Source organism: Vulpes vulpes, chromosome 3, assembly GCF_048418805.1.
Source record: "Vulpes vulpes isolate BD-2025 chromosome 3, VulVul3, whole genome shotgun sequence".
Taxonomy (NCBI): domain Eukaryota; kingdom Metazoa; phylum Chordata; class Mammalia; order Carnivora; family Canidae; genus Vulpes; species Vulpes vulpes.
The window spans coordinates 67,305,873-67,322,028 of record NC_132782.1 but is presented as its reverse complement, the minus strand read 5'-3'; the positions used below and the strand labels follow the sequence as shown (position 1 = coordinate 67,322,028).

General features: G+C 48.1%; 1 protein-coding gene across 1 annotated transcript in view; it reads right to left on the bottom strand.

The window, feature by feature from the left end:
• The window catches only part of ADCY2 (adenylate cyclase 2), a 386,829-nt gene extending 374,185 nt beyond the window's left edge, over positions 1-12,644 (bottom strand). The window contains exon 1 of the mRNA XM_026017679.2: positions 12,394-12,644. Within this exon, the coding sequence (XP_025873464.2) occupies positions 12,394-12,615 (222 nt within the window). The 5' untranslated portion in view covers positions 12,616-12,644. The remainder of the gene's footprint in view (positions 1-12,393) is intronic.
• Positions 12,645-16,156: the final 3,512 nt, after the last annotated feature.

Sequence of the window (16,156 nt, the reverse complement as noted above, 5' to 3'; positions counted from 1 at the left end):
TGGCCACTCTAGGCTACTAACATCACTAAATCAGTGGCTAAAGAAGAGCTTTTAGTACAGTTGGGGTGACTGATGGACACTTGCAAGAAAAATCGGGTTGCTCATAGAGGATGCAGGCAGGTAAGAGTTTAACAGAATGCAGATGGTGGGGTGTCTCCTTTGCTCCCCTATCCTGTGATCAAAGTTCATGGAAACATCTAACAACAAATACTGTCTATTTGCAAAGTACCAGGTGAAGCAATGTTTATGTCACTGCACCTGCCAAGGAAATACGACCACACAGGATGGTTGCGCAGGGCAAAGGGAATGTGGAATGGGGAGGAGAAGGATGTTAGAACCACAGCTGCATCCCTGTGATCACCTGTAGAACTGAGGATGGCAGGAGCTATACACATTTCTTCCTTGGTTGGTATGAATGTATTTGCACGTGTGGGTATGTGCATGAGAAGTAATTATTTTGTTTCTTTTCCCTACGATATAACATGAGATATATTAATAGTGTATGAATAGCTTTTATATTCAAGTATCCAAGATAAAGGATTTTTAAAGGACACTGTTCCTTAGACCGATGAGAAATGAACTTCATTGAAGTGGATAAAATAACCCTTCATATCCTCTTTTAGGGAGATGGTGTGTTTTCAGTTGAATAAAGAGGAGCTGCATCATAATATGTAGAAGCATGACTCTGCTATCTTCTTTATCTAGAAGTAAAACACAGTTAACAGTGGTATACATGATACCTCGTAAACAAGCAGTACATGATGCTGGATTGTTCTGTCATCAAATTGATTAAAGCTACTTCCCAGAATCCCCTTCCCTGAATGCTCCCAGGTACAAGCTGGCCTAAGGGGGTACTTGCCTGAGGTTTGTGAGGTGGTAGCAAAGCAGTCCCCCCAGGAAGGGTAGCCTGCTGGTCATATATGGTTGGAGATCACGTGGAAGGTCCTGGTGGGCCCCAGTCTGCTCTGGCTCTCCAAAGCTCTGCACGCGGCCCAGACACGGCCCCTCACCTGGTATCTGGCTGTGTACTCACAGAGGTGGTGCCACACAAAGGTAACTGCTCTCAGGAACTCCCCTGAGAGGCTCTCTCTGGCAGATGCGGGCTGCTCAGGACCTCAGCTCTCCCTGTACCACCAACTGGTTAGCAACTTCTCTGCTCATCCCCTAATGCTCTCTTCTGGCCCCAAGCTTCCCATTAAAACAAGCAGGTTGAAAACGGATGAACTTTGTTTCCCCCTTCAGAAATTACAAAGATAGGATGCCTTGGTGGTTGAGAGTCTGCCTTTAGCTCAGGGTGTGATCCTGGGGTCCTGGGATCGAGTCCCACATCCAGCTTCCCATAGGGAACCTGCTTCTCCCTCTGCCTGTGTCTCTGCCTGTCTGTGTCTCATGAATAAATAAAAAATATATTTTAAAAAATTGTAAAGACAAAACAAACACGCAAACAACAATAACAAAAGAAACCCAGAGAAAGTAGAAGGAAGGTGTGATGTTCAGAGACCTTCAGAAACATTCCCTATTTCTTCCTTCAGAGTTCCTCCTGGGAAGTGCTTTCTGACCTCCTTTGAAGTTAGAAGTAACCAAGCTAAAAAAAAAAAAAAAGAAGAAGAAGAAGAAGAAGAAGAAGAAGAAGAAGAAGAAGAAGAAGAAGAAGTAGTAACCATGCTTTGGCTAATGGAACATGAGCAGAACCCCAGGTCAGTCTCATCGCCAGAGCCATGTACGTGCCCATGTGAGGCCACAGAGCACTTCTCTTTCCATGGCACAATGATCACAAGAGCACTTGTCACGAGGAAGACATCCATGACCCCAGCTCTCGTCGTAAATCAGATGAGCAAAAGCTCCCTCCTGGCCAGGATGTGTGCACAAGAAATAAACCTCTGGGGTATAGAGCCAAATTTGGGGGTTTGTTAACCCCTCACAACCTATACCATCTTCACTGATAACAAAAATTGGTATATAAAATAGGGTGCTACCCTAACAAAACCTAACATGGATAGCACTGACCGTGGCCAGGTGGCAGAGAAGGAAGCACACTGTGATCAAAGGTGAAAAATGGCATTCAAGTTAGCAAAGGTCCACTGTTTGTTTTTCATTTATCTTGGAAGGCAAAGGACACCCTAAGAGAATTCTAAGTCTAGGTTCAGTGAACCATTTTCGTAAAGAGCTAGATCATAGGTATTTGAGGCTTTATTTTAGCCACATGGTCCTATGAGGTCACACCATTTAACTCTGCTGCTGTGCCTTAAACACAGCCATAGATCATGTGGAAATGATGGTCAGGCTATACTGAATAGAACTTTATAAAAAAAAAAAAAAAAAAAACAGGCATTGAATCAGAGCTGGTCCCTGACCCGAATCTGAAGACCTCTACCCCAGAAGAGGTCACTCAACAAAACATTACAAGCATGGGTTCGTTGCTGTTGGCTGCATGTGTTAACACAGTACAAGACAAACACAAGACCAGAAAATAACTAGTTGGTCATAAGGAGGAATAAGTGGAAGCAACACAGTCCAGAATGGTATGGATTTGTCAGATGGCAAGAGGGAAGTGATTCAACTTGTGTTCTAGAGTGAGAGGTGATTAAAACAGCCATGTGGGGAAAACCAAGCTCACTGCTGAAAAGTGGATGTATGAAGATGTCTCAGTGAAGTCCCATCTGGAGTATGGTGCCAGGAAATTCTTTCAAGTGGACAAAAGGCCGCATGGAAAAGAGGAACAGAAATTGTGTTACTCAAACAGGCTCAAAGCAGGCACAAGCTAAGAGAAACAGAGATAGGGGGAAGGGAGAGGAAGCGAGTGGGAGAGAAATGGGGTGAGAAGCCTGAGGAACACAGCAAATCTAACAAGTATGTCTTAAAAAGATCTATGATGACCACTGACACCTGGAGATGCCTGAAATTAAGCAGGAGGAAGCTGATTAAGTTTTGAGAGATTTGTGTTTCCAAAAACAATACCAGCCTGCAGCATGGCTGTTCTAGACTTCAAGGAAATGCTGCATTCTCTGTCCATGACAGCCAATGGGCTGAGACAACTGCTCAGTCCTCAGGTGGGAAAGACTCTCCAACAGTTAGCCCAGATGTGTTCAAGAAGGTGATCAACAAGGAAGAGCACCCCCCAGGGGAGGTTCAGAGGGCCGAGAAAACAGCAGACAAAGGGTTCATTTTCAGGACAAGGGTCTGGGTCTAATGAAGAATCAATCGGTTCTCAGACCCAGGACCAGGGACCATGGAACTGCCTGCCTGGAGATTTAGCATTGCTTGTGTCGTCCTTCCCCTGAAGATTAACAAGGATAAAGGACAGTTCTTTGAAAAGTTAAAGCAAAGCAGACATGTGATGAAATTAAGAAAGGTAAAAAAGAAAGTAATCATGTTATAAATAAAAAGACAGAGTATATGCAAATGAGAACAGTATTATCAATGCATACGATTAAATTTGACAATTTGGATGAAAAGCAAAAATTCCTAGAACTATCTTATTGAAACTGACTCAAGAAATAAAATTAGAAATATGAAACAATTCTTTTCATATCAAAGATACTGAAATGGAAGTTTTTAAATCTCCCTACAAAGAAAAAGCAATAGCCCCAGTGGTTCTCCAGGCAAATTCTATCAACCAACATACAGAAAACTCTTAAACTCTTATAGAAAACTGAAAAAGAAGACATGCTTCCTGACTTATTTTATAAGACTAGCAAAACTTTAAAAGAAAACAACAGTTTGTAAAGGAATATTCCAAACTCACTTCACCAAAAGTATATTTGCAAAACCCTTAATCAAAATGTTAGCACATCACACCCAACATTTTGTAAGAGATACCATGAAAATGGAGTTTGCCTCAGGAATATAAAAATTGTTAAATGTTAGAAAATCTGTAATTACTACTCATTACATTGACAGATTAAAAAACAACTTAAAGAGCATATATGATCACTTCAATTTGGTAAAATTCAAAACCCAATCACATTTAAACTTTTTGTGTAAAGTGTAACAAAAGGAAATTGCAAAGGGTAACTACAAAATCAGCATTATCCTAAATAAACAAAAAAGAACTCTCTTTAGAATTAGGAAAAAGCAAGGGTACCCACAAATCACCAATTCTGCCAATATAATATTAGAGTTCTTAGCACAATGATATAGGAAATAGAAATGTAAGGCCTTCATACTAGGAAAGAGAAAATAAAACTCTCATTATTTCAAGTGATATGTTACCTGGGTAGAAAACCTGAAAGAATCTACATTTATGAGTTATAAAAAGGGCAAGAATGCAAGTTATAGAATAACACATATAAACTGTAAAACTTCACTAAAGCACACAGATGAATGGGAAGATGCTCCATTGCTCATGGACAGAAAAATTTAGTATTATATCAATTCTTTTTTTTTTTTTAAGATTTTATTTATTTATTCATGAGAGACACACAGAGAGACAGAGTCAGAGACACAGACGAGGGAGAAGCAGGTTCTATGCAGGGAGCCTGATGCGGGACTCGATCCAGGGATCCAGGGATCATGCCCTGAGCCAAAGGCGGGTGTCCCCATAATATATCAATTCTAATCAGTGAATCAATAGTGTCAATATGACACTAACAAAATCCCAGTTGAGTTTTCCATATGGAGGTTGACATAATGTGACTACAAAGTTTATAGAGAAGAAAAAAAGGTCAAGAGTAACCAAGAAATCTTTAAAGGAGTTGTATGTTACTTGTCCTGCTTAATCTAAATACTTAGAAAGCTTTAGTAATTATAGTGTGTATGTGTGTGTACCTGCAGTACTACAGGATAAAAATTAAAAAAAAAAAACATAACAGAATAGAGACTCATAACAAAACACTCACATACGGAATTTTGACATTTGAGATATGGGGAAAGAAACAGCTAAAAGTGATTATCAAAAGTTCATTCACCTCAAGGAAAAAGATGTAAATGATCCTCATCACTACCTCATACCATATACATACGATTATATATGTATATACACACACACACACACACATATATATGTATATGATAAAATGAACACAAAGAAAAGCAACAAAATAATGACAAAAAGCGTAATATGAAGCTTACTTCAGAGGGCAGGCAGGGGAATGGGATGGGAGCAGCATATAGACTAAAATATGTTATAGGATATACCCTAGTTTGCACTGGGTTCATGAGTGTTTATTTTATTTAATTTTTTAAAGATTTTTTATGTATTTATTCATTGGAGACACAGAGAAAGAGGCAGAGACACAGGCAGAGGGAGAAGCAGGCTCCCTGGCTGGTCGTAGCTGTAATGTCCCAACACCATCAAGTCTGAGGGGCAGTAAAGGACATTAATGGCATGGGCAGAAGGTCCAATTCAAGACTTTGCAGTCAAGGCCCCATTCCAAAAGTTTGAATCCACCATCTTCTCCACCAGGAACCTCCTGTAAGTGGTGACCATAGAGATCTGGTCTATTCATAGGATTCTCTCAGGCAATAACCATCTTGAGAAACCTTCTCAGGAATTTCAGTGCTCTAAAAAGAAGCTACTGTACTTTCCTGCCTGTAGGTTTGAAATACAACAAATTGTTCATCCAATATATTTTAATTGTGTTGATAATTGGAAATCCCCATTTCTAGCAACAAGTTTTTTAAAAGTTATTTGATTCGACTCTAAGATACAATTCGCCTTAGGTAACCCTAATAGCCTCACCCAGGTCTATATTCTTATTCTGTCTTGGCACCATCATTCTAGAAACCTGGGCAAAGTCAGAAAACTAGTTGGCAAAGTTACTCCCAGTGGTTTCTCAGGTGATGGTTCTCATTACCGCTTAAGTCACTCTCACCCGAGTATGGCATCTGGGGTCAGAAGTGTAAGCCCCGGTAAAAAAGAAGGAACAAAAAAAAAATTATTTACATTCCCAGTGATGGCTGGACTCGTTAAGTTTTCTTCAGAATTTCTTTTTCCCTTTCTTGTGATTTTTTTTAATCGTATCCTTATACAAACAGGGCACAGACGCAACATTAGCCATGCCTCAATTTGGTCAAATGGACGAAATACATGAACTGCTCCAACAATCCTTTTTTCTCCTCCCAAATGCACCTGTGGTCAAAAGCCAGCGTTTCCAGGAGTGTGTCATTTTCCTGGTTTGAAACCAAGAAATCACAACCTAAGTATCTAATTCCTCTTGGTAATTTTATATACCATTATATATACCATTACCCAAAGCTAACAAAATTGTGAAAAAGGGGCGTCAGTCAATATGTCATTTGGCATGAACTGTCATGCTAGAAAATAAAAAAGTATGTCGAAACGTGACTTTTAATTAAACAATCTATACATCTCCACCGATGTTTAATAAACCAAGGTTTATACACAACGTTTATCACATGAATAGAAACACATCCCCGGCTCTTTCGTGCCCAGATTAAAAAATCCTAGCACTCATGTAGTCTTCAGCCAGAAAATACATCTACAGGAGACCTTGGCAAGGAGAACCCTCTGCGGTACAAACAGACTAGAAACAGTGACCTACACTTCTTCGGGGTGCAATGTGGGCCCGGCACTGTGCTACACATTCAGATGATCTAACCTTTTAACGCCCAGTGAGCTCCCGGAGCCTGGCTGTGCTCGTGTTATTTCACAGATGACGCATCTGAGGCTACGGCAGATAAATTCATTTGTCAGGGACACACACTAAGTGCTAAAACAGACCCCAGTCCAGGCCTATCAGCAAAGTCTTGTGCCGTTAACCAGTAGGCCATGTGATGGAAGTGCCAGCTGCGAAGGACACCGGACCTACACCCATAAATTATACATTCGTTCATGTGGCTCCCGCTGTACGGCTTAGGGCCATGTTAAATAAGGGGAGCTCTGGGTTTCTCCCCTGAAAGAACTAATTATTAGGTGAGGAGACAACAGAAGCTCACAAAACCATTCTGGACGTCAGATGACAGTGATGCTGTGGTGTAATGACTTCGAATGGTTTAGTTGCTGCGCAGGCCTCAGAGGCAGAAACCAACACGGACAGAGTGTGCCGCAGAGGCCAGACCGCTGAAGCTCAAGGAGCAGAAGCTGAATGAGCAGCTCAGGGGGGAAGAGGCTTGCAGGGGAGGGCAGCCACTCAGGAACAGGAGCTGGAGACGCAGGTGCTCTCGGCCCCTAGGGTCCAGGCTCACAGGTTATCCTAGGGGGGGAACAGGAGTTTAAGGATGACATCAGGCCATCAGAGATGAGCTGCTTCAGGGTGGAGCACCACCCTGGGGGGTGCCAATCCCAGCGCTGGCCCCAGGAGACCCTCAGGAAATAGCAGTGAAGGAGAATGCGTGAAGTCCAATGAATGGTGCTGCTGCCCATATCAAGTCATGGAAAGGACTAGCTAGCGGACGAGCAGATTATTCAGACACCCAGGGCAGACTTTACCACTCGGCATTAGCGATCAAACATATCAACGTGATTAATACCCCCATAAAACATCCTTAACACAGTAGTATATCAGCTCCAACAGTAGTATTACCTCTTAAATAGAATGATTTAAAAATATCAGTAAGAACCAGGAAATTTCACATATAGTTCAATCAGAATAATTTCACATGCCACAGTGTTTATGGCAGTGACTTCTGAGACAACAGCCACAAATGGATCCTCTGCTTAATGGGGAAGACACCGGGAATACTGAGCGTAATGAAAATAAATGACGTCCACCTCCCCTGAGCTCATCGTCAGGAAGCAGCTCTACCAAGATTTGTTTTAACATTAAAAGAGAAAAGAACTGATGTGTAACTCCATTACACAGAATAAAGGTTGAGGACGTTGACATCAGTGTGAAATTTCAACAGGAAAACGGCTACTGTGCCAGAACCGGAGCTGGGAATTCTAGATCTGCAGGGATCTCCAAGAAAGTTTCCCAGGAAAAGCCAAATGGCCTGCATCTGGCCCCAGCTCTGCACCTAGGTGACCTTGAAGAAATGAGCTCACCTCTTTGAATCTCAGTGTCCTCATCTGGAATGAATGCCCTTCCAGTTCTTATGTATGTGACATATTCCTTCACAGCAACAATAAAAATGCAACCACAGAAGACCCGCTAGTGACAATAGCTCCTGGGGGCATATTCTGTGACAGGCATTACTCTAATTACCTCACATGTACTAACTGGGAACATCATTGCCTTAGAAGGCAGGTACCATTCTATTTTACGAACAAGGAAACTGAGGCATAGAAAGGTTAAACAATTTGCCGAAGATCACAGAGATGGAAAGGGACGAGGCCAAAGGGTTAATGGAGGCAGACGCTCTTGACTATTACCCCCTCTGCCTTTTTAAAGGGAGAAGACTAGGTACTCTGCAAATATTCAACTATGCACTTTAATACACCAAGGATGCTTCTAAAGCTTCTTATTAGCCCTTGAAATCGCAACCACCTTTCCTGCAGAAAATTACAGTTTTTTCCTTATCTTTTGTTTATACCACAGTTAAATTATCACTAAAATGACTTGTGAATTACTGGTTGCAGTTACAAACACCTGCCAAGTAAGATTTTCTTGCATGCATAGAAATTCACAGGGAAGTGTATCTATAGTTACCTCTACTCCAATTCCTAAGAACACGCACTATTCCCATGCACCCCCAGAATTATGAGACTAGAGGAAGTATGAACACAATTTCCTGCTCCTCAGAGGAGATGCCAGACATATTTAGCCGCCTTCTCCAGCCTTCCACCCACCAAGAAAAGAGTGAAGGACTGAGTTTCTCCTCATTGACATCCTTCCACCCACTGGGGGCGCTGAAATGTTGTCTGGAATAATAAAGCCAATTTCCCTGTACAGTGATGGAGCTTGTTCTGGAAGAATTAAAATTCTTTCTCCAGGTATAGCTAAAAGAAATATTGATATACCTACCCTATAAAAAAATGCCCAATGCTGGAAAACTATTTTGGAATGACAAGTACTTATGGTGATTGTTTGGAAAGTCCTAGCTCACCAAATCATGTAAAAGCAAGAAAGTAGATCATATCTTCAGTCAAAATCCTGCACGTTATATATTTAATAAAAGTATGTACACTTATATGGATTTCAATATCATACTCAGACAGAAATCAATTTTGTTGCAATATCTGACTATTTAAAATTTATGGGAATAAAAGTTTTCCATTCCAGTTGAAATATTAACTATTTCTAATCATAACTTTTAGCTAAAACAAATCTGGTTGCAGCCAGCTGGTATTTTGACAAACTGAAAAATGTATGTCAACTTTCCTAACAATGGCAGGCCAATTTTGAGAAAAGCATGCTGATTTTGGACATAATAAATTAGAGGATTTAATTCTGATAGACGGTTTCTGTGCATTTAGTAATGGGAACCAGTCCTGAAATATGAAGTGACATCATAAGACTTAGAACTTAAAGTCTTGTCTCATCAGTTCCAAGTTTTCTGATCCCAGGTGTCAAGTCCATCTTGCCCATCATGCCCTATACTATATATTTTATATATAATTAAAATGTCCGTGAAAAGCAACCAAAAATAGTTTTCATATTATTAAAATGTTAAAATTCAAGATATCCTATCACATGTCCTATTTATTTCACGTCCAGATAATTCCTCACAAATATGGGGTTAAAGCTATTTAATAGCTTTTATTTAAAAAAAAAAACAAAAAAATAAAAAAAAAACAACCCTATTTAACAGCTTATTATGTAGAAAATAATTAAGCGAGATGGTGAAGTTTCAACTCAGAATTTATTTTCACAGTATAATAAATAGACCTCAAGAACTACTTTAACTTCAAGATCAACTGATGCAGATTCATGGACTGATCCTTGGCAGAAATTAAGTGAAATCAGTGTGTGAGTAAGGTCAATTAGGGAAATACCAAGTCAAGACAAAACTGTTTTATTTTTAACAATTCTATCAAATCACTTCAAACAAAGGCAATTACATAAAGCAAAACATCACTGCGTACATGGATGATACCAAGATCATTTTGTGATCCAAGCGTCCTAGGAGAGGATGGATGTGTGTTAAGAAGATTGCCAGACTTTCTCTACTACGAGAACTGATGGAAGTCTAATAGAAACCAAAATCAGGCATATTCATGGGAAAGAAGAAATCTGTCCAAGATTTCAGGCAGCAAAAATAGATCTGCAGAGCTCCTGAATTACATCAGAGCCCAGCTATTCTTGTAAAGCGCTCGAAGGTGGAACCCTGGCCTGGCCCCAAGTGACTATTTCCATCTTCCAGAGGTAGACCTCCTGGAAGCCAAGCTCTGGTCACTCTGAGAAATGAACTCACCCCACTCGATGTGAACGCCATCCCCATTTTTCAATGTTCCATCTTTGACTGTATGAAGAGAGTATTTTTTGGAAAGTGGAACTGCTGCGTATGGTATTACTAAAAGCAAAATAGAAATGCGCTGTCCAGAGCTCAGAACCGTCCCAGTCCTTCATAATGCCCAGGATCTGAGGATGTTGCCCAGTGCTTCCAGATGTTTCCCAATGGTCCTGCAGCCTCAGTCCCCAGCTGAAGGGAGCCTATCCACCAGCCCCAGTCACACTCCCTGATTCTGGAACATTGAACACCTCAAAAGATTTACACGGTAGTCAGTCCATGAACCAGGTACAGCAAAGCATAGTCAGTGCATTCTGTTGCCTCTGGACATCATCCTGGGCTACAGCCATGCCACGGGAGGTGCTTACTCTGTGCTTAAAACAATTTAGCTGAATGCCAGGAAAGTGTGGAAATGGTTGATTTCTCAGGGAAAAGTAAAGATGCCTGGATAAATTTTTTAAAAGATACCACTCAGCACTTGCACTATGTGAAGGGGAACGTAAAGGAACTGCGTAAAGACAAATCCAGAGCTTGAAACAATCCAGAGAAGGGTGCCTTCGGCTGGACCACACAGAATCTGAGACAGATCTATTCAAGAACATTGATTTCCCTAAGGTTTAAGAAGTTAAGAGATCTGTATCACAGAAAAGGTGGTGTGTGTAGGGGCGACATGAACTTCACCCTTGTCTTTAAATATATTAATGGTGCTATAAATAGGCCATCACCTGCTCCTCCTTTTCCATTTGGAAGAGAACAAGCCAGAGGGTTTGAATTACACATTCAACAGAATCACAAGCAGCGATGTCCTAGCAAGAACAGATTTCCAGAGGAAAACTGACATGTTTTCTTCTCTGCAAGTACAGGAATGAGGAGGAGCTGCTCTCAGAGACCCTGCCACCAGTCAGAAAAGTGGTGGAGAGAGATAAAGATGCCATTCCTGAGGGCATTCAAGGCTGATTACCAGGGTGTGAGGACTCCCCTGAGCTCACACCCAGAAGAGATGCTCTCTGCTTTAGATTTTAGGGTAAAAGAACTAGTTTGTGAACCGTGGCATCATCATCTCCTACATTTTTTTTTTTATTCTCACCGAATTCCATCAGAAGACAGCACTTCTTGAGTAGTGTGGAGAAAAAGGAAACTTTACTTTTTAAAGAACTCTGTGATGATAACAAGTTTTCCCATGCATATTAATTGCGCACCATCTGGCTCAGGATATCAGAAACAAACTGCCAAACACGAAGGACAGCTATTCTGCACACTGGTGAAATTCAAGCAAACATCCACTTTTCTGCTCAGTGGACACGAATACGGGTGCATAGTCATATTCTAAGCTACACATGCATGTGTATATATATATGTACACACACCATCCAGCAGCGACATCCCCAGATCAACCACTGACCAAAAATATCTCCCTGGATAATCGATGCCTGGCACAATCTGCACATACATAATCACAGGCAGAGCAAAAGTTTGAACCACACAACCAGAATGATCGGTAACAGGAAGTTTACCGCCATCTACAGATTTTCTCTCCCCGCTCAGGGAGCGAGCCAAGGATTCCTGCTTGAAAAATAAAAATTGGCAAAGCTGGCATCAGCTGTTGAGTTGCATTATGCTCCCGGGGACGGGAGCCACGTTAATAACCTGCACCAAACAGTAAACGCGATTAAGCCCCTGCCCAGAAGCCGCAGACTCCCAACAGGCCGACCCCCATCTGTCTGTCTAGGGCACTGGATACACACATCGCCCGGCAAAGACACAGGACGGTCTCTCCGTCTCCCACTTCCCCGCCACCGCCCACTGTCCTGGGCAGGCCGACTGCACGCGGGCTCGGGGCGAGCAGCGGCCCCGGGAGGCCGCGGGCGGGGGTCGCGCCGGGGCAGAGGCCGCGGGCGGGCGCGGGCGCGGGCGCGGGGGCGGGGGCGGGCGCGGCCGCAGGGTGCGCGGAGCCCGGGGCGCACGCGTCCCGTCCGGCCACCGGGGCACACCCCGGCAACTTTATCTCGGCCGGAGCCTTCCAGGGAAACTTTTCCGTCGCCCGCAGCCCGGGCGAGCCGGAGGGGCCGCGAGCTGCGCCGGTCCCGCGGGGAGGCCACTCACCAGCCGGAGCGCGAAGAAGACGGCGAGCAGGGCGAGGCAGGCGCCCATGACGATGAGCAGCAGGAACACGATGAGCGGGTGCTGCTGGCTCATGCAGTAGTAGGACTCGTACAGCCAGTCCCGGGACCGCTGCAGCCCGCCGCCGCCGCCCGCCGCCGCCGCCGCCGCCGCCTCGGCGCGGTCCCGCAGGTAGCGGCGGCGCCGCATCGCCTCCCGCCACATCGGGCCGGCTCGCGGGGCGCCCTCCGAGCGCGCCCGGCCGGGGCTGCGCCGCCCGCGTCCCACCCCCGCGCCGCCTCGGCCCGCGCGGCTGCCGCGCTCCGAGCTGCGCGCAGGGGCCTCCGGCGCGGGCGGAGCTCGGCGCCCCGGGCTGGGCGGCGGCCTCAGGGGCAGCTCCCGGCGCCGCCGCTGCCGCCGCCGCCGCCGCCGCCGCCGCGCGGGAGGGGGCGGGTGCGACCGGGGCCCTCGGCCCGCCTCCCCCCCCCCGCGCCGCGCGCCGCCGGGCCTCCGCCCACCCCGCCCCCCGACGGCCGGGCCACGCGCAGGGGCGGCCGGCGGGGGGGCCGCGAGGGAGGGGCGCGCCCGGCGGGGACCAGCCCTCCTCCGCCCCTCCCACGCTGCCCGCTGCCCGCCCCCTCCCCCGCACGCGTCCCACCTGGCTCCGGGGCTGCGGGGGCGCTAACCCGCGCCCCACCGGCTCCGAGCGCGGCGGAGGGGCCCTCTGGTGCACGAGCTCGGCGCGCGGCGGGGCGCCCCCACCCCGGAGGGCCCCCTACCCGGAGGGCGCCCCTACCCCGGAGGGCCCCCCACCCCGGAGGGCCCCCTACCCGGAGGGCGCCCCCACCCCGGAGGGCCCCCTACCCGGAGGGCCCCCCACCCCGGAGGGCCCCCTACCCGGAGGGCGCCCCCACCCCGGAGGGCCCCCTACCCGGAGGGCGCCCCTACCCCGGAGGGCCCCCCACCCCGGAGGGCCCCCTACCCGGAGGGCGCCCCCACCCCGGAGGGCCCCCCACCCCGGAGGGCCCCTACCCCGGAGGGCGCCCCTACCCCGGAGGGCCCCCCACCCCGGAGGGCCCCCACCCCGGAGGGCCCCCCACCCCGGAGGGCCCCCACCCCGGAGGGCCCCCCACCCCGGAGGGCCCCCTACCCGGAGGGCGCCCCCACCCCGGAGGGCCCCCCACCCCGGAGGGCCCCTACCCCGGAGGGCGCCCCTACCCCGGAGGGCCCCCCACCCCGGAGGGCCCCCACCCCGGAGGGCCCCCCACCCCGGAGGGCCCCCTACCCGGAGGGCGCCCCCACCCCGGAGGGCCCCCTACTCGGGGGACCCCAGGAACTCCCTCCGGTTCCGGCTCTGGGAGCGCCGGGGAGGGCGCCCTCCTCCCCTCCCCCTCGGCGGGTAGGGCTGTGCCCCCTCCCGCTCTCGGCGCGGCGAGGCTGGGGCGCCCACGGCCCCCCGCTCCCACTGAGGGCAGGGGCCTTCCCGGGGCGGGGGGCGCGAAGAGGTGCCGGGGCGCCAGGCGTCCCCATAGTGCAGAACTGCCCCAAATGCGCACATGGAGGAGCGAGGCGGGTGTGATGGGGCGCCGCACCCCGCCACGTCCTGGGGTAGGCCAGCTTGTCCCGCGTGGGGGTGCCCGATGGGCCCAGGTGCTCCTCATCCATCCGAGGACCAGGGGGCGCCCTGCGGCCCGCGGGGTCCGGGCCGAGCCCCTCCGCCCGGCGGGTGGCAGCGAGGGCGCGCCCGGGTGGCTGCGCGCGGCGCGGGCGGGGTCGCGGGGGATCGCCCGCTCCTTGGGGAGGCGCGGGAGACCGCGCTGGAGCCACGCGGGGGCGGGGGCGGGCGCGCCGGGGACTCGCGACCTCGGGCCCTCGCTCTGAGCCGCAGAGGAGCTCCTCGGCGCTCCCCAAAGGAGCCACCCTTCTGGGGGTTCCCTCCTCCTCCAGCGTTGTCCCGCGCCGAGACCCTCAAATCCCACCCCACCCCCCACGCCCCAAAGCCTAGGGAGACCGAGGCCCGGCGACCCCCCGCCAGCAGCCCGGGGCTGGTTCCTCAGCACTCGGGGCCGGTTCCCGCGGACCACACCTGGCACCGCCCAACCTCGGAGACCTTCGCCCCCGTCTCCTGGTCCTCGCAGGCTGTCCTGTCCCCGTCGCCAGCAGGGCCGTGCGAGCTGGGACCAGAGACACGCTGGCAAGAGGGGACGCGGCCTTCCAGGGAAGGGGGCTGTTCGCAGCGGCCGAAGTCGGCTCGGCCCCGGGGTTGGCCGCGAAAGGCTCCCCGTGCTGGGCGGGGCGGAGAAGGGAGCCTGGGCTGCGGCACGTCCCGAAGCTCCTGGGCCTGGGGTCCTGCCCCACCGGCCTTCAGCTGCTCCCACACCTTCCCCCCTGCCTGAGATCTGGAGAGCGGGACACGCGGAAGGGACCGTAGATGGAGAAGGTCCCCCTGGAGTGTCTCCTGGTCCTCGCAGGGCTGACACGTTCGGGTCCCGGGGGGGAGAACGAAACTCTATTGCGTGTCGGGTTAGTGGTCTACAGCCTGCACCTTGCCGTGTCTACCTTCCCCTCTAAAACCGCCCCGAGTGTAGACTGCCACCCGGGTAATGCCAATTTCAGCCTTTGGGGCTAGTCCGAACGCACTCGGTGTGCTGCTTCTTTCTTTTGGACGGGGAATTTTAGGTTTGTGGTGGTCCTGAGGGCCAGCTGCAGTGACTGCCTTGATGAAGTGGACTTAGAAATGGCCAGACCCTGATCTCTCCTAAGGACAGGGCGGCAGGTTAGACAGTTTCTGTTGTGGGATCCTCTTTTCCTCCCCTGTGCCCAAGGTCTTTCTGAGTTGGGCACTGTTGTGCATTTCCAGTCTTTTGCTGTTGCAGCAACATACCAATTATTCATCTCCTCTCCAATTCTTGCTGCTTCTTCACCCCTTGTATTGATAAACATCTTCCTTCACCCACTCAAAAAAGAAGAAAAAGTAAATAATCTGTCATTTGGATTTATGGGCAAAAAAGAACTGAGAGACTGAGAGAGAAAAGTAAATGTTTAATTATTTTCTTTTTCCTTCTAGCGTGGGAGTTGGGTATTTTTAACTACCAGTGTGTCTATTCCATGTATATATTCTCCATATGGTAAAGGGGGTTGGTATAAGACTTTGAGGGGATTTTGATAAATCCAATGGTAAAATGTAATCAGACTGCAGTGGAGGTAATTTTGCACTTTGACCCTTCTGACATTTTTTTCATCGTATATTTTTTCATTAGTTTATTCAAGAAATGTTTATTTTTGTGCCTACCATGTGCCAGATGTCAAGAGAATTAAATTAAAAAAAAAAAAGAGGGGGCCTTCCTGGGACCATTCTAGGAATTTCCAATGTACTTTGAACAGTAGGGCTACAAAATACAAAACATGAGTAAAAATCAACATTCATCCCCAACTCCTCCATTGGATTTAAATTTTATCACCATAAACAAAGGTCATGGAAGGAAATGAATATGAAAATCAAGGCTATGTCTGGCTTCCCTGAGGTTTGCTTTGTTTTGTTTTAGTTTCAGTGCTTATTTTTACAGGGACCTCAGTCATTGTTTTATGTTGAAGACAAAATAAAATGTGAACCAGTAGGATTAGTATAGCTCTTCTCTAGGTGTTTTAGCATCTACTGCACCAAGTACATCTTTTTAAAAGTTGGCAACAGTTCGTATTTCGAAGGAAAAGAAGAAAACAAAATAATAATAATCCAGGGATGACATGGGATGAAAACCTTTAGCAC